At 35.3% G+C, this 27,838-nt stretch overlaps 1 protein-coding gene across 1 annotated transcript in view; it reads right to left on the reverse strand.

Annotated features, from left to right (window-relative positions):
- The window catches only part of pibf1 (progesterone immunomodulatory binding factor 1), a 46,758-nt gene that overhangs the window by 3,618 nt on the left and 15,302 nt on the right, over positions 1-27,838 (reverse strand). Inside the window, exons 11-16 of the mRNA XM_081361646.1 lie at positions 26,601-26,766; positions 24,941-25,091; positions 21,573-21,663; positions 21,356-21,458; positions 6,676-6,806; positions 2,698-2,782 (exon numbers count right to left, since the gene is read on the reverse strand). Of these exons, the coding sequence (XP_081217772.1) occupies positions 2,698-2,782; positions 6,676-6,806; positions 21,356-21,458; positions 21,573-21,663; positions 24,941-25,091; positions 26,601-26,766 (727 nt within the window). The remainder of the gene's footprint in view (positions 1-2,697; positions 2,783-6,675; positions 6,807-21,355; positions 21,459-21,572; positions 21,664-24,940; positions 25,092-26,600; positions 26,767-27,838) is intronic.

A 27,838-nucleotide genomic window follows, 5' to 3' on the forward strand; every position in this document is an offset into this window, starting at 1 on the left:
AATAAATATTACGAAGATCTGACTATTTGGTTTTGTACTAAAGGGTTATAACAAAAACAAATACTTGCTGACAACTGTATTAATGAGCGAGTTAATATATGTTTACGCTTCTTGCGTTCAACCACAGTCTTGTCTCAGCTACTTATCAGCAATTTGTGGCTGCATTGACATAAAAAACCTTCATGTTTTTACTTGACTTGTGTGAATAAATTAAAATGTTTAAAGAAAACGACTCTCTGATGTTAGATCACGTTGTGAGTTGCTGTGCACGCTCGTGTTCCAACACGCCGATACCAATCACGGATGCCAAAAAGCTTTTCATAAAGAAAAGCACTGGTGACAGATATAGAATAGTCTGTTAAAGGTACAGTATTCTGCAAAAAAAAACTGTGCATGCTTGACCTAAGAGCACAATGCTTTCTGTCTTAAAATAAAACGGGGGAAAACGAGACAGACATTCCATATTATGCAACAGGAATGTTTTACAAAAATGTACAGAAAAGACTGCTGAAAGAAATATAATAAATGTAACTTAACTTAAATGTAACAGAAAAAAAAAAAAAAAAATCAACTGGTATTATTCGTGAACGGTTACTATTCTAGCGTACGACGGCAATGTGAAACATCCCCTGCTAGCACATGACCACCCGCTTCAGCGGCGAATGGAGATCAGCCCGATGCGCAAGAGTCATTCAATATTTCTATTTATCACTGCACGACCATATGCGCTGGCATGCCAAAAAGCACCAGTGAGGAGCAGCTGTCTGTGAGGATTGCATGCTTTCTGCCAACATGCCACTGGAAGTTGTGAAGTCGGCACAGTGTGTGCCAGCAGTATTTGGTTGAAAATAGCTCCATATTGCACTGGTGCTTAATCAGTTACACCCTGCCCTTAATATTCAGAGAGTTCAGAATGTCAGAAGAGGTTTAGTGTACCTTCATGCGCCTTTCAATAGAGCAGATTCAAGATCACTCCATTCATTTAATATAAATGCTATTGGAAATGAGTAAATTAGTAAACCAAACCAACGGACATTTTTCACAAAAATGTATACCACGCACTGACTTCTCGTTCTTCGTTTCCTACCGCGTCTTTCAAAAAACCCATTGGTCAAGTAGATTATGGCGTTACACATCAGTTTCCATCAATGAGGCAATCTATTAGCAGTCTGTCATCAAAAACAACAACAAGTTGCAAGGTTATTACTAGTCTAATGACTTGAGCATGGGAAACAGTTGACCCGAGAGACTGGATTTTCTAGTTACTGAGTGCATCTCAGAAACCTCATAGAAAGTTGTTGTCACAACTGAACTGAGCTGTACTGAAGGCATCCAACACATACAAAACTGAGGCATCCGTCGATCAATTACTAGACCTGAAGCTTCCTAATTTGCATAAGAGGCTTTCAGATGAAGGTATGAGAGAGTAAGATATCTTAAGAGAGTAAATGTTAGGTACGCAGTGTAACCACTATTTGGAATGGCAGGCTGGATGACAATTGAAGAGGACACACCTAGACTAGACTGTGTGCTAGTGTATGTGGGAACTACTCTCTAACACTGTCATGTGTGGACACTTTTAATGGATAATGTTGCACACAAAAGCAGTTTTTAATGAAGTACCTTGGAGTAGTATTATTTTATTAATACTTATTGACTACTTCTCTACTGAACTCTCTAAAAGCATCCAAATATGCATGAAACTGCTTTAAAATGTTACGAAGTGGACCACTTTCCACTTTAAAAAGATATAAAGCAAGCTGTGTAAAAATACAGTATTTGACAGACTAAAACTATTAAAATGTAGAATGAATTCGAATAGATTTTTTTTCAATATCAGTCACACTACCACATTAAAAAAAACCTGCAATTACTCATGGAAAACAGAAAGAAAAGGTAATGTGGGAGATTCTGACTGAACAATCAGTAATGTTATTCTGTATTTACAGTATTTACAATATGTTACAGTTTCAGGGTTTTTGAATGGTCATTTTGAACTGTCAGTAGTGTCACCCCATGATGCCAGTTATAATAGGTTCTTCATCAAACCACTTCTGTATTTTGTATCTAATACTATAATACTTGCCTTCATCATGAAATGTAACTTTCTAATGAAGTTAGTCATTACTAAGATTTGTTTACTGTAATAAAATGTAACGTCACGGACACAAAAGCCAGTCAGTCAAATAAAATGTATCTTTTTAAGGTCCTCCTTTGATTTAGACCTTGTGTGAAATGATAAACTAAATAAATCAATAAATCAAGACAGGCCTTAACATTGATGAATTCCATTTTGGATGGAAATGTCACCGCAATTGTAAAATTATAGATTAATACACTGTCATTAAAGCATACAAAAAACATAATTAAATACAGCACACAGCACAGCACTTCATGTATGACTCAAAATGTTGCAACTTAATCGTGTAAAACTGTCCACCCAAGACAAAATGTCACTTATTTATTTATTTGTATTGTGGAATACACTGATCTGGCCAAACTAACACACCCAAATCTAAATGTTGGGTTTGGTATAATTTACAACAATAAGCAAGGAAATAGTAAAATAAACAAGAAAGGAATAATACTTAATAATAAAAACTACCTGATTTAAATTCTGTTCTTTCTAATTTAAATTGTATTTCTTCTTGAAAAAACGTAAAACTCTTAATTCTTATCTGCAGACACAGAAATTACCTCTCTGTGGTTCAGGAGTCTCTCCAAATCAGCAGCCATGTTGTTTTTCACCTGCAGTAGCGCATTCTTCTCTTTCCGCAGCGCACTGTGAAAATTCAAAACGACTGTAAGAGAAATGGTCTTGAACGCTGACAAGTCTGATTAGTAATTCGTAAAATATTTCATCTATCACATTCATTTTGTCCCATTAAAGTCTCTACCAATCAATTATTTTTAACTATATATATATATATATATGTATGTGTGTTAAAAACAATGTCATACATGTAGATAACTTCAGGATAATGTGTCCTATCCATATACAGAAATATGTGCAGTAACAAATATTAAATCATATTTATGTAAAAAAATGGCAAAAGAATTGAACAATATGAAATGAAGAAGTTATAGCAGATAAGTGAAATGTAAATAACTGCAAACAATTCAATACAAACACATGAGACATATGTTTCCATCTATCTATTTTTATGCAGATTTTGGGATATTGCATTAAAAAAAAATGATGAATGGGAATGGCGTCCATAAATTCTAAAAATGTGTATAAAACACATCTGCGCTCAATTAAGGAGGATACTTTTTTTATCTGATAAGAAATCATGCACATAAACTACTATGGAAACACATTTACTTAATAAATTCCTTGATGCGCATTAAAAAAAGTCATGTGACTTTCATCAAAATGGCTCGGTATAAATGACCTCACAAAACTGTCTTACATGACTGTTCCCAAACCTCCGAAAGCAAGATAACATTACCGCATTTATTGTGTTTCGTCTGAGCGTTTTGAGGCGCAAGTCATTTATTATTATATACGAAAAAAGACCCACAGTAACTTCTCCTACTGCAGCAACTTACATTTTTCGTGGTGATAATTGGCACCAGTTTATCAGAAAGTGACAATTTTGTTCTCTTTGACTCGCTGGATTGAAACAGTGCTTTGTTCCATTGATTTATGCAACGTTTCAATTTTGCACAAGTCAAATTCACAACTTCGGATGGAAACATAACTAGTGTCTTTTAATCAAACTACACACGTTTAAAAGTCACCAGTGCCTCGTGTGAAATGGTCCTACATGACAAAAACTGTATTTCAACAGAAACACCTCTTCGTCATACATATCGCATGAGTAATGAGTGGTGACAAACACAGTGAGTTGAAGGTATTTATCTCTTAGTGTACTATCTGAGAGTCCATTTGTACAGAAGTAACCACTGAGCTGTAAACAAACACTACCTGTAGGGCTTGACAGAAGCAGTTGAGAAAAAACCTCTTCAAATAAAAGTAACGTGAAATCAAACTGGCAATAAATGAATTTCATACACCTCACTGACTGCACAGCACCTGTTTCCACAGGACAGGCAACATTCACCAAAGACTAACCTCGCCATCAGTTCAGTAGAGAGGTAAAGCTCGGAAATTTTCCTAGCAAGAATAGACATGTGCCGATATATAGTAACAAGACATATTGCGATAATGAACATGTACAATATTGTTATCGCACGGACTTCAAAATACCATGGATAATTACTTAAAGTCGGCATGAAACGGAAGTTGAGATTGTAATTTTTTCCTTGTTGTGACGTATATCCGAGTGAAACGGCTTCTGAAATGAGAAAAAAATGTAGGGCGGGGCTTGATTTCGTCCTTCGGGAATTGATTGGATCGTTGGAGGTTGGGCGTTGCAAACAAAATGGAGGCAGATTTGAATGCCAGTTTACATTCAGTTGTGGAGGATTTCTCTCCACCGGACTCCCCACCGTTACCCTCCCATGAAGGATTTTTTATTTTATTTTATTATTCCCACAAACCAAGATGAGTCAAGTCAAGTTATCAGCCTTATTAGACATTCTCTGTTATCAGTCAAGTTCACCCTCGAGAGCATCTCGATAGCCGCACCCTCATGGGCTCTGGCCGCACCCTTTCGCCATGGCACGTGACCGAAAGAGAAGAGAGGTCGTTTCGAGGGGGGAGGGAAGGGTAATGTATTTGATTAAAGATTATAAGGGTACATGAATTTAAAAAAAAATAATGAAGTTCACAGATAAATCATTTATAATAAACACTACAATATTACATATAAAAAGAAGATTTGTCAAATTTGATTTCATGCCGACTTTAATATGAGATGTTTAGATTTTCAGAATGCCTTTAAAGGGGTCATATAATGCCATTTTTGTACAAGCTAATATGATTCTTTAGGGTCTAAATTAAAAGTTTGTAATATACTTTAATTAAAAATTCTCATTAGTATTGTAAGAAAACACTAATTTTACCTGGTCAAAAACAGCTCTGTTTTCAGCACGCCGTTTCAGTGCATGTGTCTTTAAATGATAATGAGCTTTGCTCACCCCACCCCTCTGTTCTGTGGGTACACCGTAGTAGACATTCTCTGACCGTATCTAACACAATAACCACGTGTTATTCGTTATAAACGTGGGATTATGAATTATATTGAGAACGTCGTACATAGAAAACATGCCGTAATGTACCCTGAGTGTAAACCTTAGACGCATTCATCGTGAAGCCTGCAGCAAGGTTTGCAAATTTCGCAAAGATTAATATAAATACTAATATAAAGGTTAATAAAACATTACACTCACATCTTCTGGAGGTTCAGCAGGAACACGTTGGTACCGATCCGTTTTTTCTCGTTTGTGAAGCTGTCTGGTGTGAAATGATTCGCGCAAACATGAAAGCACAGACGATCGTGGGGAATCCCCGTGAGGGAATCCCCGCGTCAATCCTTTGGGCATATCGCTTCAAAAACAAAACTCAGTCACTGCTTCTTCAACGGCTCGGATTTAGGAACATCCAAATGACTGCTGTGTTCCTTATTACATCTAAGAACAGAACACCACAATCGCTTAGACGCCATTCTACTCCAGCATATCAACAATGGCGGACTACTATGACGACGGCTGTCACAGCTTGCTCAGGGCGGGTCTTGTGTTGAAACACGGCTGTCAATCACAATCGCGGGAGGGGCGTACGATCTTATGACGTCACAATATCGAACGGCTTGATTTCAGAGATGGTCAAACATATAAGGAGATTAAAACAAAACCACTGGATGGATTTTTATCATGATAGGATGGTTGTGTACAGGCACTGCCAACAGACATTTCAGTGCAATCAACTTGTAAAAGTGCATGTACCATTATATGACCCCTTTAAAAAATACTTTACTTAAAAAAAATGTACTGTTTTTCCGAACACTATGCATTCGGGCATACTACTGTTTTGGGGTACTGGTTTGTTTTCGCATACTATATAATAGGCATTGGATTTCAGACGCAGCGTAGATGGCGCTGATGGAACCGCAGAAATGCAGCCATAATTCAATACCATGACAATACAATACGCTGTGATAAAAGCTTCAGCAATTATCGTTATATGAAAATTTGATGCCGTCATGTGCCTATGAAAGAACAGTCCCCCTGGCCACAAGTAGCCTTCTAATAAAAGCTGTTAGATGCTGAAATTTTGATGAGCAATTTGCATATTTTTCACATTAACCCCATGAGTACATCGGAAACCTGCTTTGCATATTGTGGTGAGTAATTATATCTGTCATTGATATGTGACACAGCCAAGAAAAAGTCAAATAAAAAAATTTAAAAAAGGCATCCATTCCAGCCCCCCTTGAATGCACGCAGGTATACTCCTACTAAGAAGCTGTCAGGTGTGCATGGCTTCTGACCTTTATTGGCATGTGCATTACCTTTGCTCCTCAATGAAGTGGAATGTATTTAGATATCGCCTACTATCTTTCCTCAGTCAATACAACTGCATACTTTGGAACAAATCAGCAGTCAAAAACCGTTGCGACCATTGTTACAAAACAAAGGCAATGGTTCTATAAAGACTCCACCTATATCCTTTCAAAATAAAAGCTTTGTAAAGATTTCAAATGGTGCTGTTATTTAAAAAAAAGGATGTATCCGTAAATCTCTGGTGCTTATTTACTTCCCCTTTACCTCACTTCCTCTTCTAACCGCGTGAGACGGTCTTTCAGTGTGTGGATCTGGGTGTCTCTCTGCCGTACGGTCTCAATCAGGTAGCTGTGTGGCTGCTGGGCCTGCTGAAGAAGCTGGTTGGCTGCCTCCAACTGAAAGAAAGTAAAAATAAATAAATAAATAATAATGAAAAAAATTGTATAAAATAAAATATTTATATACAGTGCTATGCATAAGTGAATACACCCATGCTAAAGTTGACTAAAAAGAGGAATAAAAAATCATATTTTGGAAATTGAACTTAATGCCTTAATATAAAAAATTAGGAAAAATCCAACCTTTAAGGACACCAATTTTCTTTGTGAATGAATAATGTATCGTAAATAAATAAATGTTCTTCCTTAAAATACATGGTGCATAAGTGAGTACACCCCTATGTTAAATTCCCATAGAGGCAGGCAGATTTTTATTTTTAAGTATTTTTTTTTTTTTTTTTTTTAGGATACTATGCATCCTGATAAAGTTCCCTTGGCCTTTGGAATTAAAATAGCCCCACATCATCACATAGCCTTCACCATACCTAGAGATTGACATGGTTTTATTTCAGTTAGCCTAAAAGCTAGTTTGATTTGCATTGAGAGATGATCTTATGGAAAGTACCCCATGCCAATCTCTAGGTATGGTGAAGGCTATGTGATGATGTGGGGCTATTTTAATTCCAAAGGCCAAGGGAACTTTATCAGGATGCATAGTATCCTAAAACATTTTTTTTTAAATACTTAAAAATAAAAATCTGCCTGCCTCTATGGGAATTTAACATAGGGGTGTACTCACTTATGCACCATGTATTTTAAGGAAGAACATTTATTTATTTACGATACATTATTCATTCACAAAGAAAATTGGTGTCCTTAAAGGTTGGATTTTTCCTAATTTTTTAAATTAAGGCATTAAGTTCAATTTCCAAAATATGATTTTTTATTCCTCTTTTTAGTCAACTTTAGCATGGGTGTATTCACTTATGCATTGCACTGTATATAATATTTCACATAATTTCTTATAGTGATGTATGATAGTAGCTTACTGGTTATCGGCTGCTATTCCATATATATTGTAGGCCAATACTAGACATTTAATTTAATGGTATATATTTTAATAATACTTTTTAACATATTTTTTTCAAACGTTTTTATGTTTTTAATGGAATCTTTTGCAAATCTCAACATATTTAATGCCTGAATTTACATTTAGCATTTTTACTTTTAATATGTACACACGCATACATACCATTTAAGAGTCAGTATAGTTTAAAAAATGTAAACAATTTAACACATATTCAGCAAGGATGCATTAAATTGACTGAATGTGACAGTAAAGACTTCAAATAAATGCTGTTCTTTTAAACTTTCTATTAATCAAAGAATCCTGAAAAAATGCATCATGATTTTCCTCAAAAAAATATTAAGTGTCACAACCCTTTTTAAAAGGTACATTTTAACCCTCTGGGCTTCTTCATAATTGGGTCACACTTAGCTTCCTCCCGCCCGAAAACGGGCGAAGCCTTAAAATTGTACTTAACTTTGTCCTAGGATAACCAATCAAATATTGTTTTGTTCTATAATGTTTTCTGATTATTATATAGAATTTTTAGAATTTTTTATGATACTTTGCATTAATTATGTAATTTTTATGAGCTATTTTTTCCATTAGAATTAATATATATATTTTTATTTTTTTTATTTTATTTTATTTTTCAATAAATGCAACATTTCACATCAAAATAGAGTGCAGGCCTAAAAAAAAAAAATATTTCAAGTGAGAAGAGCGCCACCTAGTGGCTTCAAAATTTATTAATTTGTGTCATGTCCTATAACCGCCCATAGGCGGCCTATAGCTTTTTTATTTATTTATTTGATTTATTCCCATTCGGAAAGAAAACAATTTATTACTAATCAACCACTGAATGGAACAACACACATTATATATCATTTTAAAGCTTAGAATCTCAGCTTTTTAATGCATCTAATTAAATGTATTAATTCCTAACGAGTGCTGAGTAATCCCTCTAAAACCAAGTGTACCGCCAGCAGGCGCCACCTAGCTGCGAAAATATTTATTACCATATTTTTCAAAAATCTTGCCTTGATAAACACAAAGTTGATGTCATTTGAAAGCTTAGAGTCTGAACTTTACAGTGAATGTATCCACTTTGAAAAACTCTTAAGTATTGCTGAGTTATTTGCTGATACATAGAATTTCTCTTTTTTTCATAATCTATAAAATAATGTACTGCAATGTGTCAAAAACATCATACAGCTCATGAAACATTCTCAGATAATTGAAAATGGCACTTCATTTTTTACAGCATATTATTACAATTAAAATGAGCCCAAAATTAACATAATCTATTGCTTTTATGACAAGATATACTTCATGGAGAAAAAATTGCCCATGAGGGGGTGTGAAAGACTGTACAAAAAGGCTATCTCTTTTCAAAATGCTGTAATTTTTGATTCCTTTATCCAAAAATTATTATTTTTTTATCCAGATGCAGCTGACATGTAGGGGGACTTCACTAAAAAAGAATTTTCCTCCTACCTTATTTCCTTCCTGAGTTATTCCATGACAAATATGAAAGATATGCAAAATCATAATAAAAATTATATATATATATTGTCTTTTATCCACCGTTTCTTGGCGGGACAATGTCCAAATGTAATGTAATTTATATTTTCAAAAAATTTTAAAAGAGTTCTTTCAAACGATACCTACCTTTTGACTCTCCTTGCTATAGTTTTGGAGTTATTATGATTATATTATTTTTATATAGTTTGGGGCAAAATGTGCTGTTTCAGTCTTACCAGTTCATTTCTCTCTGTGTGTGTGTGTGTGTTTGTGTATGTGGGTGTGTGTGTGTGGGGGGGAGGGTGTCTTTTTTGCACTCTTGATGTTCTAGAGTGTCACCCCTTCATTGCTGTACACTTTTTTTCAGCACAGTGGCTGATCTGTAGCTTGTACCACCAAAAGTTTCTCTGAGTTTTCCTATTTTTTCGTATTTCCCATTCATTTCCTATGTCGCCCGTTTTCGGGCGGGAGGAAGCTAAGTGTGACTTTTTTTTTTACGACCCTTTAACATATCAGAATCATCTCCTTGATTTTTTTGTGTGTTCATATAGGTAATAAAAGAAAAGTCACCAAGTTTCACCCCCATCCGATGAAGCAAAAAAATTAAACAATTCGAAACGTTCAAGTTTTCGCCCGTTTTCGGGCGAAGAAGCCCAGAGGGTTAAACACTTTTGCTAATAGGATATAGCAAAACACCTTTTTTTAGGAATACATGAGCTGGTTATACTTATCAAAAGGACACAGTATCTAAAGTGCAGTCCTTTAACCGATCAGTTATAAAACTGTCTGCCATTACATTATGTCAAGCCATCAGTCAGTGACTGTGAAGAATGATAAGATAGAGAGCGTGAAACAGAAGATGGCTTGTAGATCAGTTCACAGGTAAGAACTCTGCTATCACTGGGCTTTTGTGGCAGGGTGGGGTTCGTAAAAGTCTGCATGCAATGTGAGGCTGCTTCTGTGTGGGTGGCTAAGTGAGCAATCTAAAGGAATTTTGTAAAGAAAACTTGGTTTTCTTCCTCAGTGAATTACAAAGACATTCAAGTGCCAATCAGTCATGTCTGACATATAAAGGTCTGTTTGCTAAAAGCGGAGGCCAGGTTCACGGTAAACTCATTAACAATGCTCAACGGCTCTTCCAATTGGCTGAGGATAAGCTGGAGTGTGTCTCATAGGGCAAAGGAAAAGGGCGATCACTTTATTCCTGCAAGGGATGAAACACGTGACTAAGAAACGTGATGAATGTAAACACGGCATACGCGTACGGGCCAAATACAGTACATCAACACATTGATGTTTCAGGTGCTTTGTGAGAACACCAAGCATGACAGTTACGGTCTGCTATGATCTTGTAATGACAGCTTTAAACGCCAATGAAAGGAACAGCTCAGATGTTATGTCTGAGGAACAAGTCATTTATATAAAGTGATTTTTTTTTTTTTGGGTAGTTTTGAAAGATGCAATTAAGCTTTCCTCCCTCCGGCCATTCCTTATTAACCCAACTGATCACGTAACAACACTGTTCCGTACTTTTTATCTCAGCACCCTCCCAATAAGACAATGATAATTACTTTGGTGACAAATTTTATTACCCCTTTTTTTAAAGAGTAGATCTATTCATTAATTCATGAATCTTTTTACTTTGGGCCAAGAACAGCATGTACCAGGGTTAAAATGTGCTGTAAAAGGGCAGAAAGGAACAAGTATAGACTTGTGATGCCTCTTTATTAAAAGCTGATCCAAACTAATCCAGACGACTGTGACTCTCATTTACAGGATTTACTGTATATATAATATTTTATATGTATTTATATATCTCTGGATCCAGTACAACTGAATGTAATCAAAATAAATATCCTATATGCGTTCAGTTTCTACCAAAAGTACCAGCAGCTATGTTTCCATCAACCGATTTTTAAGCACATTTTGAAGTATCGCATCAATAATAACGCCCAAAAAAAAAAAAAAAAAAAATTCAAAAAGTTTTTAATTATGCTCGTTTGACGTGGTTTTTGACTTGAGCGAAAAAGAGTTCATGCGAATAGTGGGAGATGGAAACGCATTTGCCGATGCTGACGTAGCGAACATTAAACCCATGTGACTAATAGTCTGTTTCCACTGATAGTGTTTTATTTACTGTCGGTTACCAATACCACTGTCATCCGCTCTAACAACTTGATTGAAATTGAAAATTCAATTTCTTTTTCTTTTTTGTGAACTTTGAAAAGATTTGCTTCACGTTTGGATGGAAACCCAGTTTATGATTCTTTGTCTTTAGGGGCACTGATGTGCCGATATATATGACATTATTCCCTTTCACACATTCAGTCTTTACTGGTAAATTACCAATAAGAGATCATATGTGAACAGGACCTTTTCAAAATTACCGGTAAATTGGTTCCGGCAATTTACCAGTTAGGTAAATTACCGGTAATGTGCTGTATGTGAACGCGGAATGAAGATTACTGGTACGATCTCAAGAACACGCTGACGAAAGAAGTCTGCTTTGGGCCAATCATAAAGTTCTTATGGAGATGATGTGATTACTCAGCGCTGTTTACAGTAATCGTTTTAATAGTTTTTCTATTTAAATATACGTTAGATGATCATCTTTGACCGATGCGCCACATCTCACAGCTTTTTTAATGTGTCACGCTCGAGACCCAGCCTTCGTTTCCATTCATCAGCGCTGCGGCTCTGCAGTTGGATACTTTTATGCACGTCTCGTGTTTTTAAGAGCAAAAGCGCATTCTGTTTGATCATCCCCTTATGCCTTTCACTCAGACGTCAATTATTTTTTTTTGTTAAATTGAACAGATAGTGAAACTAAAGCGCTTCTTCTCATGCGGGCGGATGAAGACAACGGCGCGACGTTTAAAGATCACTTCCGATGACTGACATCACAGAATTTACCTGTATTTTGGAGCTGATGTGAGAATGGTCTCTTAGCTGTAAAAAGTGGGAATGCCATTGCTTGTGTGAACAGCATATTTGTGTATTTACCAGTAAAGTAATTCTCACCATTTTACGGCAATTTACTGGAAATACTGTGTGAAAGGGGCTATTGTAAAATCCTTTCGAAATTTGTGTATGACTTCCCAATTTAAATGAGCATGATTAGGCAGCCCAAACTAGATTCTGTATATGGTGCAGATGTACACCACATTTCATTTTTTTAATTTTCTTATGTTCACAAAGGCTGCATGTAAAACACTAATATTGTGAAATATTATTACAATTTAAATAGTTTAATACACTGTATTCCTCTGATGTCAAAGATGAATTTTCAGCATCATTACTCCAGTCGTCAGTGTCACATGATCCTTCAGTAATCATTTGAATATGCTGATTTGCTGCTAAAGAAACATTTCTTACTGTTATCAGTGTTAACAGTTGTAATGCATAATATTTTTGTGGATACTTTGATGCATGTTTTCAGATATTTTTTTTGATGAATAGAAAGTCCAAAATAAATCTTTTGTAAAATTATCTTTTGTAAAATACTTTATCAATTTTATGTATCCTTGCTGAATAAAATCAAAACAACAACAACAACAAGAGCAACAAAAAGACAAACCTTTGAATCAAGGTATTTAAAAGTGACACTCTATTATCATGGCAAAATATTGAAAACCAAGAGAAAATTATTTTTGCATTTTCTTGATTATTAATATGTTAGAGCAGACTTCGGCTGATGTGCATAACACTGTTATTGGAAAACAGATTGGCCATGCTTTTTTTACGTAATAGAAATGTCAAAATATGGGCAGATCAAATCATTGTTTTGAACACTGCAATAAGGATGGGGGTTCACTATTTGAGCAGCATAAACCAAATTATAATTAATGTAATGAGGTTTTTTAATGCCATTGTACAACGAACAAGACCTTCTGAAGGTTAACCCAAAACCCAGTGGAGATGAAATGCCGGTTAAGTAATGATACTGATTTAATTTTCACAAACATGAAGTACATTCATTCAAGTAATGAGTCACAGTTCAGTAAGAGAGTCAGATATGGATTCAGTAACTGATTCAAGTCTTTTGGAATGATTCACTGAAAGAGTCATATGCTCAGGTCCAAGAACCAGAGACCTGTCTTCTGGGTAACGTCACTAACCCCACCACAGAGTTACACAATACAATTTACAGTAAATTTAACTACTAACTGCCAAAAAATGTATAGCATTACTGGAAATGAACCATGTCATTCTAATTGGAATGTGGATTTCATAAATTAATAGCTACGTATCCCTATCAGTGTTTCCCATACATTGATTTATTTGTGGCGGCTCTCCACAATATTAACATTGACAGCCACAAATAGATTTCAGTGCTTCCCATTCATCAACTAGACTGGCGGCCCGAAAATATATTTAAACTTCTCATAATAACATAAAATGTCTGTAATGTCGCGTTTGAGCCATTGCTGTCAAACAAACTAAAATAGTTTTCATAATCAAAAAAGACCTGTCTGACTGCGCTGCGCAGAGAGAAGTGCGCACTTCACTCACGTGATGTAACGTAGTTACGCATTATTTCCACATTTGCATAGTTGACTAGTCAGTGGTTCTCAATCCTGGTCCTGGGGACCCACAGCTCTGCACAGTTTGTATATCTCCCTCATTTAACACACCTGATTCAGATCATCATCTCGTTAGGAAAGAGCTCTGAACTGAACTGGGAGTGTCAGATAAAGGAGACATATAAAATGTGCAGAGTTGTGGGTCCCCAGGACCAGGATTGAGAACCACTTAGATCACTAGATTTGTAATGAGACACGTTTGTAAACTTGTTTTCCACCAAAATAAAAGCTTGACTGTTTCCGTCAAAATAAAAGCTCACAAGTTTATCTCTTGCATGTATAGAAATTAGGACAAAACTAATTATGACAGTTTTATTTATTTGTCAGTGCATTTGTTTTACAATATATGGCTATTACTGTCATAGTAATAAGATTATAACATTATTATTATTATTTTTTTATTATTATTATTATTATTATTATTATTAGTAGTAGTAGTAGTAGTAGTAGTAGTAGTATGCAGTGCAATGTAGACTGAGACACTATATTACAACTAAAAGCAGTTTGAGTCTCCTTTAAGGTTCAGGCATTTCTTTGTTCAATTTGCACACTGAATATGGGTTGGAGCTCTTAATTTTGAACTCTTAAAGTGCACCAGGGAACATCAAGGACATCAGGACCAGATACATTTTCCTTCTAAATACCATATTTACGTTACAGTATAGTACAATGCAGTAGCTATTCTAAACGACATCATTCTGTATGCCCCATTTTGGTGTATATTTGTCAGTTCTTGTGATTTGATTTATTTTTATGCTGTAGTTGTATAAACGTAAACAGGCTAAAGTGTTAAATGTTTTAATGTGTAATAAATACGATCTTCCTAGCATTTTCCATTGTAAACGGTGTAATTCAGTGCAAGTACATAGGGTCATCTTGATTGCATTTTTTTTTTATTGCAACCTAGGACTGAACAACAATTAGGAAAGAGATTCCTTGTTGACAATACAATCTAATATGTGGGTTTGGATTAGCCTAAAAAAAAAAAGAAAAGATTCTGCTATAGCAGTAAGTCTATTGTTAACTTATGTTCCAGTGAATACTGTGCATATTATCACATGTAATATACATTGATAACTGTTCACGAAGGACTATCATATGCTATGTATTCTATCTAAGTTATTAGGAGCTGATATGCTTTAAATCACCTAGTGAAACCAATTACGTGCTGACTAATTGATGACTAACAGCTCAAAAGTGCAAGGGTTGGACTTTTTAGCAGCTTCTGTACATTTTAAAGAGACATTCATAGAGTTTTATTTAATTAACAGTAACTACTAAAAAAATTATACTTTCTCCCCTTTGTTTATTGTTTTACAATATACTGTAAACCGTTGAGGATTTAATTTGGCAATTTTGATCAGAAAAATATTATTTCATATTAAAGTGAAAATAAACAGCTACAAATCAGCCAGTTTCATTTTTGTACAGTTATTAAAGACAAAGTAATAGTTTGCACAATCATTGAAGTCGGTATTTAGCAGATGCACCTGCTTCTGCTGTAATTTTGCAATAAAGGAGAACTCCTTCCAATTTTAACATTGAGCTCATTTTTTTGTAAATTTGGAGTGCTGTCAATACAGAGAACAACGACAAAAATCGGTGTTGCCTACACCATGTTATCCTCTTTTTAAAATTTGCACCCTGTTGACTTCAATGGGGCAAGTTTTAAACCAGCTTTTAGCCTCTTAACATCCTTGATGTGTCAATACAAGTGCACAACTATGTGAGTGATTCCTTCAGAGTGAATACGAGTGAATCTGACTGCAGTAGATGTGAAAGATATTAATAAAAATGATGTTATTTCAGCCAGCGCACATACCTGTATTTTCTTCCTGTTTTCAGTCAAAGTCCATAGTAATCGATTGTCGAGTTCACACGCATAGGTTTAGTTACCTATGATCACGCGTGTGAACTCGACAATCGATTACTATGAACTTCGACCGAAAACAGGATGTAAATACAGGTATGTGCGCTGGCTGAATTAACATCATTTTTATCCCTATCTTTCACATCTACTGCAGTCAGATTCACTCGTGTTCACTCTGAAGGAATCACTCACATTAGCTGTGCACTTGTAATGACACATCAAGGATGTTAAGAGGCTAAAAGCAGGTTTAAAACTTGCCCCATTGAAGTCAACAGGGTGCAAATTTTAAAAAGAGGATAACACGGTGTAGGCAACACCGATTTTTGTTGTTGTTCTCTGTATTAACAGCACTCCAAATTTACAAAAAAATTAGCTCAATGTTAAAATTGACCGGAGTTCTCCTTTAATTCGGTCTCTATAATGGACCTGATTTTTCTGTATCTTCAAACTCAGGCCAGTTGCAAGGAAACACGTAGCTAGTGGACAGTCCTTTCAAAGTCCACCCATTAATCGAGATCTGCTATAGACCTTATGCGCCAGAGAAACGAGGGTGCCGCCATCTTTCGAATATTGTCTTTGAACTTCCGTTTTTGCGGTCGCTCTATATATTTCTATGGCGCAGTTGTCCAGGAGTAATTAGCTTTTGAAGTGGATTTACTTAATGTAAAGTTAACGAAAGTTATCATGAGGACTGTGATGTTTAAAGCAGATGACTTAACAAATGTCAGTCGACCGGGAATATTTTAAAACGAGCCGTTCATTAATAAACACGCAGAATCGCTGTGAAAATACAGACCGGAAGTCAAAAGACAATGAGCGCAGCGCTGAAAAGGGGCGGGCCTACATAAGGTCTATAGACACTTCAGGACTTTAAGATGTTGTTTATAAGCCCTTCCAGTTCAATAATGGCCAAAAAGCTCACTTATGGTCTCATCAGGCTATATAGAATCTGCCACATGCCAACTGAAGCAGAGATGTCAATGTTTTTCAATGTGCAAGTTAACACAATACTGTTTTACAAATTGGGCTTTCCAAATAATTTTAAGGGTGATGAATCTTTTTATATATTTTTTCATATTCATAATCAATTTATATCATTTTATAGAGATATTATTGCACTTTGATTTTCAGGCATATTCAGGAGGCCAAAAAATATGTGATAACATCTACAAAGTTTTTTTTTTTCAAACTGGCAACAACTCTTATCTTTACCACAGCAGAGTCTATGCATCTATGCATGTAAAGCATGAAGTTGGGCTTTCCAAAGCACTATTTTAGATGAAAGCTGATCCTTGAATGTTTCTGTTACAGTCTGTAGTACTTTCTGCTATTTTTGAAACCACATTACTGACCTCGTGAACTTACAAAAATGCTGCTGTTACTGAATATCTGTAAAAGCAAACATAATACAATGATGATTTAAAGAGAGAGCTTAAAAACAGAAAACAGACATTACGCCAAGTTAAATGTAAATGCTGTTCTCTTTTCTAAAATTTCAAAATGTTTCTCAAACTATAGGGAGATTTTTCTATCGCCATTTTAAGCAAAGATGGTTGATTGTGGTTTTGTTTGAACTCTGACCCTGAGCTTACTATAAAGACAAATGCAAATAGAACAGATCTTAAGTGAAACAGAAATCTGAAAGGCAGTTAGGGCTAGAACACACTTTCGGTACCACGGTTTGGAGTTATTACTATAGATTCTGAATTTCACCCAAAACTAAATTCTGTTATCATTAAATTCTCATGTTCTTTCCAAATGCATTCCTCCATGGAACACAAGAGGAAACACAAAAATAACTTTGAAGAATTCTAAAAAAAAAATTATTTATTTTTTGCAATGCAATTACAATGAATGGGGACAGAGGCTTTAAAGCTTAAAAAAATGCAAAAAGACTTATATAAAAAATATTTTACAATATTTTTGTGTGAGAAATTTAAGATCATGTCATCGATAATCTTCCTCTCCAGTGAGCGGTTAATCACTACGAATGGATCACTGAGTAAACAGATTAGTCATAATTATTCATAAACAAATATTATCAATGAACAAGTCATACCCATGAACTAAATGAACAATGACTGAAAAGATCCAACCCAAAATAAACAAGCTCTTCACAAATCAGACGTCTCTCATGAACACGTCAAAGAAAACTAGGTGAATGTACAACATTTCCTGATACTTTTATGGTGCTTTTGCATCATTCAAGCATTCCTGTACTGATGCAAATTTTTGAAGATTTCTCTTTTTGTGTTATATGGGTTTTTGAACAACATGAGCAAGGTGTATGCACATACAGTGCTATGCATAAGTTTAGACACCCGTGCTTAATTTAAAAAATTAGGAAAAATCCAACCTTTAAGGACACCAATTTTCTTTGTGAATGAATAATGTATCGTAAATAAATAAATGTTCTTCCTTAAAATGCAGGGTGCATAAGTGTGTACACCCCTATGTTAAATTCCCATAGAGCCAGGCAGATTTTTATTTTTAAGTTTTTTTTTTCTTTTTTTTTTTTCTTTTTTTATAATTATATAATAACTTATTATTATTGACTCATTAAGAAACCACAACTAAATCCAAATAAATTGGCAAATTACAGACCCATTTCAAATCTTCCATTTATATCTAAAATACTAGAAACAGTTGTGTCCATTCAATTGTCCTCATTCTTGCAAAAAAATGGATATCACTTTATTTTAAGGTGACATAGCTACACGTTACTACATGTACTTACTACAGTAATAACAGTAAATTATGCATAATTACAACTAACCCTAAAACCAAACCCTAACCATATAACTCTATAGTAAGTTGACACTGTGTCAACTTGGATAATTTTGAGATTTTATCCGGTCGTAAAATGTATAACTGAGTATCATTAGTATAACAGTGGAAACTAATTCCATGTTTTTTAAATAATATCACCAAGGGCATGTACATTGTCATCTTCATTTATATAGCGCTTTTAACAATGTAGATTGTTCCACATTGAAAATAGCAGAGGGCCTAAAACGGACCCACGCGGCACTCCATAATTTACTGACCTTAGTTTTAATAATTGCGTTTATATAAACAAAATCGTAATGGTCAGATAGGTGTGACCTAAAACACCTTAATGCCTGTCACTGAACACCTATGAATATCTATGAGTATGTCATGATCAATAGTGTTGAACACAGCACTAAGATCAAGTGAAATTAGTGTTGAAATCAAGCCTTGGTCAGAAGCAAGTCATTTTTAATTTTAACAAGCGCAGTTTCTGTGGTATGATGGGGTCTGACGTAGTTACATTGTACTAACTCAAATAATTACTGAGTACTATTAATTAACTACATGTACTTACTATAGAGTTACGGTTAGGGTTTGGTTAAGAGTTAGTTACTTGTAATTATGCATAATTTACTGTTATTACTATAATAAGTACATGTAGTTAATTAATATTACTCGGTTATTATTTGAGTAAGTACAATGTAACTACGTCACAATAAAATAAAGCGTAACCAAAGCATTACATTTATGAAAAATTTCAGTAAGGTCCCATCATACCACAGAAACTGCGCTTGTTAAAATTACAAATGACTGACTTCTTGCTTCTGACCAAGGCTTGATTTCAACACTAGTTTTACTTGATCTTAGTGCTGTGTTCAACACTATTGATCATGACATACTCATAGATCAATTACAAAATTATACTGGTATTCAGTGACAGGCATTAAGGTGTTTTAGATCGCACCTATCTGACTATTGCGATTTAGTTTATTTAAACAATTATTAATTGTAAAAGGGAATTATTAAAACTAACGTCAGTAAATTATGGAGTGCCGCATGGGTCTGTTTTAGGCTCTCTGCTATTTTCAATGTACATGGCCTTGGTAATATTATAAAAAAACATGAAATTAGTTTCCACTGTTATGCTTATGATACTCAGTTATTAATTTTATCACAACCAGATAAAATCTCAAAATTCTCCAAGTTGACAGTGTGTGTTATGAAATATTGGATGATCAGTAATTTTCTTCTATTAAATTTGGATAAGACTGAGGTATTACTAATTGGACCAAAAACGACAGTGGTTTAGCTCCTGTGCATTTAACTAATCGTCTTTCGCCCTAGAATCCATCATGCTCTTTAAAGGGATAGTTCACCCAAAAATGAAAATTTTGTCATCATGTACTTACCCTCATGTTGTTCCAAACAATGTGTTTCTTTCTTCTGTTTAACACAAAAGATGATGGGTTTTTTTTAAAGGTAACCAGACAGTTGACAGTAGCCATTGAGTTCCATAGTATTTTTAACGGATATCGTCAACTGTTAGATTACCAACATTCTATAAAATATCTTCTTTTGTGAAACTCATACAGGTTTGGAACAACTTGAGGGTGAGCAAGTAATGACAAATTTTGACTTTACCTATACCTTTAAGGTCACAAAACTCTGGACTTTTGGTAATACTCAGGATATTTAAGTCCAGAGAGTCAGACTTGTGACCCGAAGGTCGCAGGTTCAAGTCTCAGTACCGTCAGGAAATGTAGGTAGTGCTCTCTTCACTCTCATTACTGAGGCGCCCTAGAGAGTGGTAGTGGCTGCCCATTGCTCCAGGTGCATTTTTGTGGGTGTTCAATACTCACTGCTGTGTGTGTGCGCTTGGACGGGTGAAGTGCAGAGCACACATTTAGAGTATGGGACACCACAATTGGCTACACATCACTAAAGCTAAAGGTAGCCTTTCTGATAATGATTGGGGCTCAGACACACTCTCCCAGTTTAAATCTAGATTAAAGTGATCTCTTTAGCTGAGCAATCACGTGTGTTATGAATAGCAACTATGCTAATTTTTTTCTACCTTGGTATGCCCATCCTGAGATAACTAGAGATTACCACAGCTCCGGTTTGGATCCAGCCTCTTACAAGGACTTCAGATGAAGTCAACTCTGAATCAACATATTTTCCCAACAAATTTTCCCAACAAATTTTCCCAATATTGTAATCATTTTGATCACAACTTGTAATAATTGCTTTATCGAGCTCATTGTTTTTGCCTATAATTCATTCACGTGCATCTATCTCACTCACACTACTTTATCTCTGTGTCTGATTCAAAGTGGGCAGAATGCTAGATCTAACGAGCTGTAACTGACAAAAATAACTCATTTTTACCCTTGCGGTCAAATATTGCACTGCAAACATCAGTAACCACTTTCTAATGGCAAATGACCATGGTATAAGCGAGATAATCCATGGCTAGTTGTGCATTAAAATATGAATGAATGCACTCAGTTTTGCGTCAGGTGGTTCTTTGCCTCTACACTGTACATTAAAACCGTTTATAAAAAAAAAAAAAAAAAAAATATATATATATATATATATATATATATATATATATATATATATATATATATATATATATACACATATATATATATATATATACACATATATATATATATATATATATATATATATATATACACATATATATATATATATATATATATATATATATATATATATATACACATACACACACAAAAATGCTTTTTACTGCCAAATTTCTTACTCCCGTGGTACTGTATGTGTACATATGTCTATGCATTCTTGTCAAAAGAGTGAAATGTAGCACCTCTTCAGAGATCTGGCTGCTGTGCGCCGTATGTCTTTCCAGGTCTCTCCTAAGCAGCGTATTCTGTTTCTCCAGCTGCAGAACCCTACGTGCCAAGTGAACACTGCACACACACATTCAGAAACCTATGATTAGAGTCACGCAGACATAAAAACAGCCAGTAAACACAAAGATGAGCTTCTGGTTTTCAAAGACGAGTGACCTCCTCAGACTTCACCTTTGCTTCAGTCTTCTCTTAGCAGTTGTTGGAATGTTTGCACCATAGCCATATGAAAACAGCACCCTCTCTGCCTCATCTTCATTTTCAACTACAAAAAAGGAGGAAAAAAGTATGTTTAAGAGCAAGTATGTCTAGACCACCCAACTAGCATCATTGCCAGAAGGGAGAGCACTAATAGGACTATAAACAGTTTTCTATCTTTTCTTACAATGCATACTGTGTTGGAACGTTTATGTAGACATGAAAAATGGTGAAGTAGTGTTTAAAGAGATAAAGATGAGAATGATGTATAGAGACTCAAGAGCAAGTTTATATAACCAATTGAACAAGAACATAAAGGTCATTAACAAACAAGAATATCCAAAAATCTTGTACCAAGGTCCTATAAATGTACTCTCTGTAATCAATATTGGTTTCTTTTGATTTTGAAAAACTTTTAAACCACTTTAAAAAAATTTAACGAATGACTTTAAAAATGTCACGTGCTGTAACCATCAGGCAAAAAAGTAATTTTTCCTTACACATTGAATACATGTGAGTGTCCTAATTTTTCAGGGTAAAAAGTTGTGTGTATTTATACATAAAAAAGCAAAAATTATATGATATTTTAAGAGACTTATTGACCTTAAGAATAACCATCAGAAAAGGTTCTGTCTACATCGTTTCTTGCTTTTTCTGCATGTTGGTTGAACCACATGTTTTTTTTAAATAATTTTAACAAAATTGCGTCACTACATTTAAAACAAAATATATAATAATAATAATAATATTAATAAATAAAAGTTGGCAATGTGTGTGCGATTCAGTGATTCAGAAGTTAAGATGAAAATGAACACAGAATGAACAAAAACACATTTCTAATCCAAGAGGAAGAAATATTAGTACAATGCTTTCCCAGATAATGAGGGAATCGCAGTGACACAACATTACACACTCTTATAATGTTGTACCATGCAGGAATCAACCCCACAATCTTTAGATCACATGATTGTTGCTTATTGCAGTGCACCATTTGGAAGACAAGCTTCAGTAGTTCAGTTGACAATTAACTCAAAATGAAGATTTTCTATATAACATGCTAGATTTATTAAGTTCAGATTAGATCATTCTCAGAAAGACGCAATGTATTAAAGAGAATCAACTTTTGCACCACTTCAGGCCACAGTACCTCTTGCGGTCTGAGCATGTTCCACACAGGATTTGAACCCACAACCTGAAAGGTTCGGTGCTTATTGCTTATATCGGTGCGCCACTGGTTGACGCACGATCAGAAGAGAGTTTCCAAGGCAAGAATGAGTTCACAGAAGCGTTACTTAGCATTTTAAACGAGTAGCATACTAAGCTAACTGAACTGCTAACGTAGCTTATGGTTAACCTGATAGCTAAAGAGCCACATTAGAAAGCTAAGCATGCTAAGCTAAGTAAAATAAGACAACAAACACAGACAAGTCAAATTATGAGAGGTATTTCTCAGGAACGGTAGAGAATATCAAAAATTCGTTAAAAAGGCGAATATCAAAAGTTCGTTAAAATCAAAAATTGCTTCAAAAAGGCGGATAGATAAGTTTAACTTGACAACAACATCACAGTGATAAGTAACTGCATCAACTTGCGGTATCAACCGGTATTCCTTGCACTAGGCATTCTTTCTACATTGCTAATGTAGCTTATGGTTAACCTGATAGCTAAAGACGATGTTAAAAACCTGTTTTTAAACTTGGAGTTAAAAACCTGGCTGGGCCAGCCTTTCACATCACCTCAGCTCAGCGTCAGCATATTCACTGATGTTTAGAAAAGGGTTGTTTAAGGACAAGGCCCTAAGGCCATTTTTTCAAACCATCATCAGGTGTGATATAGTATGGCATGTTGAACATGCAAAACCAATGGAAAAAAAAGACATGCAGCGTGTTTTTTTAAACTATTACTGCATTGTTTACATGTGGGGTTTTTTTGCAGCAGAACTGTGTGTCACGAGTAGTTGTAAAACAGAATCTTCGCCAGCACTAATTTAACCACAGCTTTGATTTCTTTAAATCAATATGATATGATTATATGTATATGTATGATTATATATCACCATATATGCAGAAATAAGAACCTCATGTCAGAATTTAAAGGCTCCTTGAAATTAAAATGTGAGTTTTTTTTTTATCTATTAGTATGAATATGTTAGTCTTAAGGTTATGGATAAGCTGGTATGTTCCAAAACAAGGACAAAATTCACATTTAGGTGATATAAGCATTCAAAACTTATAGTCTCACACTTCTGCCAAAATGGATCACAGATTTTTATGACATCACCAGGACTTCAGCTTCTCATCACATCTTCTGTCCAATCAAATGCTCTCTAGAATCTAAAGCGTCCCGCCCCCTATACTATAAATACCACCTGGCCAAAGCGATCGTTGACATGTCAAGGAGCAATATGGGTTGGAGATGTGTGTTCGGTTGCTCAAATGCTCGAGTTGTATTCCATTTTCCAACTGTACGTTGGTTAAAGGAGAACTCGGCAACTCTAGCGAACTCTAGTCACTTCTTCGCTGATTTTCCCTTTTGTTGTTGCATGTTTTCCCCACGAGCTCCCCCTACAGCTGTGGGGGGGCGTATATTTCACAACACGGCCGTAAAAAACTCACTTGCGGCGGCCTCCTCCCCCTCTCTACCGCTGCTCATGTGCGTTTGTTTTGATCGGAGCAAGCCAACTGTATCGTGTCTACCGAGGTGGGTAACTATGGGTAATACATCATACATGCGTTTGTGTTTATGTCGAATTGCCGTAAAGCAGTTCATGTTTCGCGCTCGTTCTCGTTCTCGCTTCTCACGAGACTTCCAATTTCTATCTTGCCGGGACGGTAGTCCCCAAGTTGCAAGGTTGGTTTTCCGCCTGGGAACGCTGGGGGGAGCGGGGAAAGTCACCAATATCACCAGAACAGGTTGTTTAACCATCCAAATGATTTCTAGACAGTTTTATTAAGTTAAAAAAGTTACCAAGTTCTCCTTTAAGAATGAAATGGCTAGAATGTATTCACACCTCTACTATTGAATCCAACATATCATCAGCGCTCGGATTCGCTTCCATGGTGCTGTGAAGTACGACGTGCAGTCTGTGAGGTAAACTAAACGCTATCGGCTATTTGAAAAGGGGGAGGAGCCATTCAATATGTCCCGCCTTAGCTTCCTGTTTCAGTGGAAAATACATCAGCGCATCATACAAAGCTGTGCGTTCCAAGGCACTTCAAGTGGGGCTTTAAGAAAAATTTGGCCTCAAAGACCATTTAATTTCAGTGTGCAACCTTGCTGATGTTCTGGTCTTATCTTAATCTTTGATCTTCAATATCAATGACTGAATCGGTCTCCTTTCTTACTCTCTGCCGCCTGCATGGTAACATCGTCCAACTCCTTTTCCAATCGCTCGTATGTCTCCAGTCGTGCTTGCCTTTCAGAATTCTGGGCTTGCAGTTCTGTGATGCGTTTGTCTGATGATGTCTGAAGCCCATAAAACTCCTTTGTTAGAACCTGCATAAACAGATCAAGAGAAGGACAAAGATATAGCGACAGAACTTGAGTAACAAGGGTGGTGTCATATCATGTTCAAATAGGCTTTATGATGCTGACAAATATGTGCAATCCTTATTTTATGAGGGTGGTGTGGGGTTCAACCCTTGTCTGGTCTCCGAATGAGTAGAGAGTCAGTGTGGAGCTCATTACAAGAATTATATATTCCATATATGACATTGGAACAATCAAATCATAGGTAATAATTAAAGAATACTGTAATATTTATGAAGTGATCACCCAAAAAATAAAATTCTATTATCATTTACCCTCATGTCATTCTAAATACCTTCTTCTCTCCGTAGAACACAGAGGGAGAAATCTTGAAGAACGGACTGGCCTTTGAATTGGGATCCACGACGCTGAGCATCAAAATGCAGCGTTAAAAAGTAGTCTATATGACTTGTTAATGGCTTAATGCAAATGCCATTCATAGATTTTACAATATTCAAATTTTATACTATTTTATATAAAATTAAAAATAAATCAGAAGATCGGGATCAGAGAAATAAAACCCTAAAAAACACAAATAAAAGAGAGAAAAAAAATTTGTTTTCAATGTTACAAGTTAACTCAGAAATTTAAAATATATATAGCTCTCTAGTCAGAGCCAATGGCCTCGTAGGGCTCCCTTCGACATGGTTGCGCTTCGGGCGACCCGAGTTCAAGTCCCGGCTCCTTTCCCGATCCCACCCCCCCCCCCCCCTCTCTCTCCCACATAGCTTCCTGTCCTCTCTCTGTAAGATCTGCATTATCAGAATAAAGGAAATAAAAAAAAAAAAAAAAAAAAAAAATCTCAAAACATACAAAGGAATATCTCTTTCATTTTCATTTTCATTTTAAATGTACAGTATAAAATATGGATATTCATGTTGAGATTTAATTACCAAAGATTATTTTTAAAGAATTGTTTTTTAAAGAATAACTATGAATAAGATAACAACAAAGGTAAACTTTATGTGGAAAAAAATTGCAAAATATTAACATTTTAACCAAATGTTTTATGTTCAAAAATATTTAGACAATTAAATGTCTAATATTGACTGAAGCTGATTAATAGATGTATAGCTTAAGAAGAGTTGGGAAAATTTGTCATCAGTCATATGGACCTCTTTTATGGTACATTTATGATTCTTTCATGCAGCTTTTCATTCATCATTTTGGAGCTTGACAGCCCAGATCCCATTTACTTCACTATATAGTAAAGAGTGGCCAATAAATTCTCTTTTTGTGTTCCTTGGAAAAATGAAAGTCATGCAGGTTAGAAATGACATGACGGTGTTGTAGAAGATGACAGTAATGTTAAAATATTCCTTTAAGGAATTAACAGCTTGAACTACTAAGCAATTGACAGGTTTTAACTTGCAGTGATGCTAAATGAAATCACTTTGTTGAGGTTTCATGTGCATGGCATCTTTGCCATACAGATTTAACAAAAATGAAACATTTATTTATTTTATACAGCCTTGCCTCCAGTTTTTTCTGCTGTTTCTCACACTCAATTTGACAAAGGCTGAGGTTCCTGGCGGTCTCCTCCTGGACCATCTGGGAACGCTCCAACTCAAACTTTTTCAGCTTCACCTGGTTAAGCAGTTCTGCCACCCTGCTGTCTGAACCCAGCTGCAGCTGCCTGAACCTGGACACAGGCACAAACAGAGGATATAAGTGCATTGTACACGCTGACCATCAGTGAAAACAGATAGAGAAATGATTCTGCAAAATTATCCCATGCAAAGTTATTTTGAAAACAATATGACATATAATTTAAAAAAAAAAGTTCAGTAAGATTTTAGAAGGAAGTCTCTTATGTTCACCAATGCAGCATTCATTTCATAAAAAAAAAAAACTAAAAACAGTAATGTTGTGAAATATTATTGCAATTTATAAGGACTACTCTCTATTTTAATATGTTTTAAAATTATTTATTCCTATGATGGTAAAGCTGAATTTTCAGCATTACTCCAGTCTTCAGTGCCACATGATCCTTCAGAAATCATTCTAGTATGCTGATTTGCTGCTCAAAAAAACATTTCTTATTATTATCAGTGTTAAAAGCAGTAGTGCTCCATATTTATGTGGAAACGCAATGCATTTTCTTCAGGATTCTTTGATTAATAGAAATGAATTAATTAAAAAAAATATTAAAATTAAAATGAATTAAAGTATTTAATTCAAATAGTCTTTACTGTCGCTCAAATTGTGATTTAAACACAATGAGAGGAAAAAAACATGATGGTTATGATATCTGCTGTAGCTCACCTTAGGCTAAGCTAAGCAATTGCTAAATTAAAGGTGATGCAAAGCTTAGAAGCAATAGCCTCTGACATGCTAAGTGTATTTCCTAGGGCAAAAAGTTACTGAAATTCAAAAGAAACACCAAATCTCAACATGCCCAAACAGATTAAGTATCTGTTTGCATCCTCCAACATTAACAGCCAGGTCTTTGAGTGATTAAACCATTTTTATTGAATGTCAGAGAGCTCCAGGGGGTTTTGGTTGAAACCATAACCACACCTATGAAGGGGCCAAACTGGCAGGTCAAGATTTTTCTTTTGTTTGTGCATTGCCACTAACATTCAGACAAATGCAGGCAGTATGGTAAAGAACACAAAGGAAATAATATCATCATGATGACCAACACCTATAGAAATAATTGTGACAAATGTGCGTAATTGGACCACTCCTTTCATACATTATGGAGTAAGGCT

Source organism: Scardinius erythrophthalmus (genome assembly GCF_964197995.2).
Source record: "Scardinius erythrophthalmus genome assembly, chromosome: 3".
NCBI classification, from domain to species: domain Eukaryota; kingdom Metazoa; phylum Chordata; class Actinopteri; order Cypriniformes; family Leuciscidae; genus Scardinius; species Scardinius erythrophthalmus.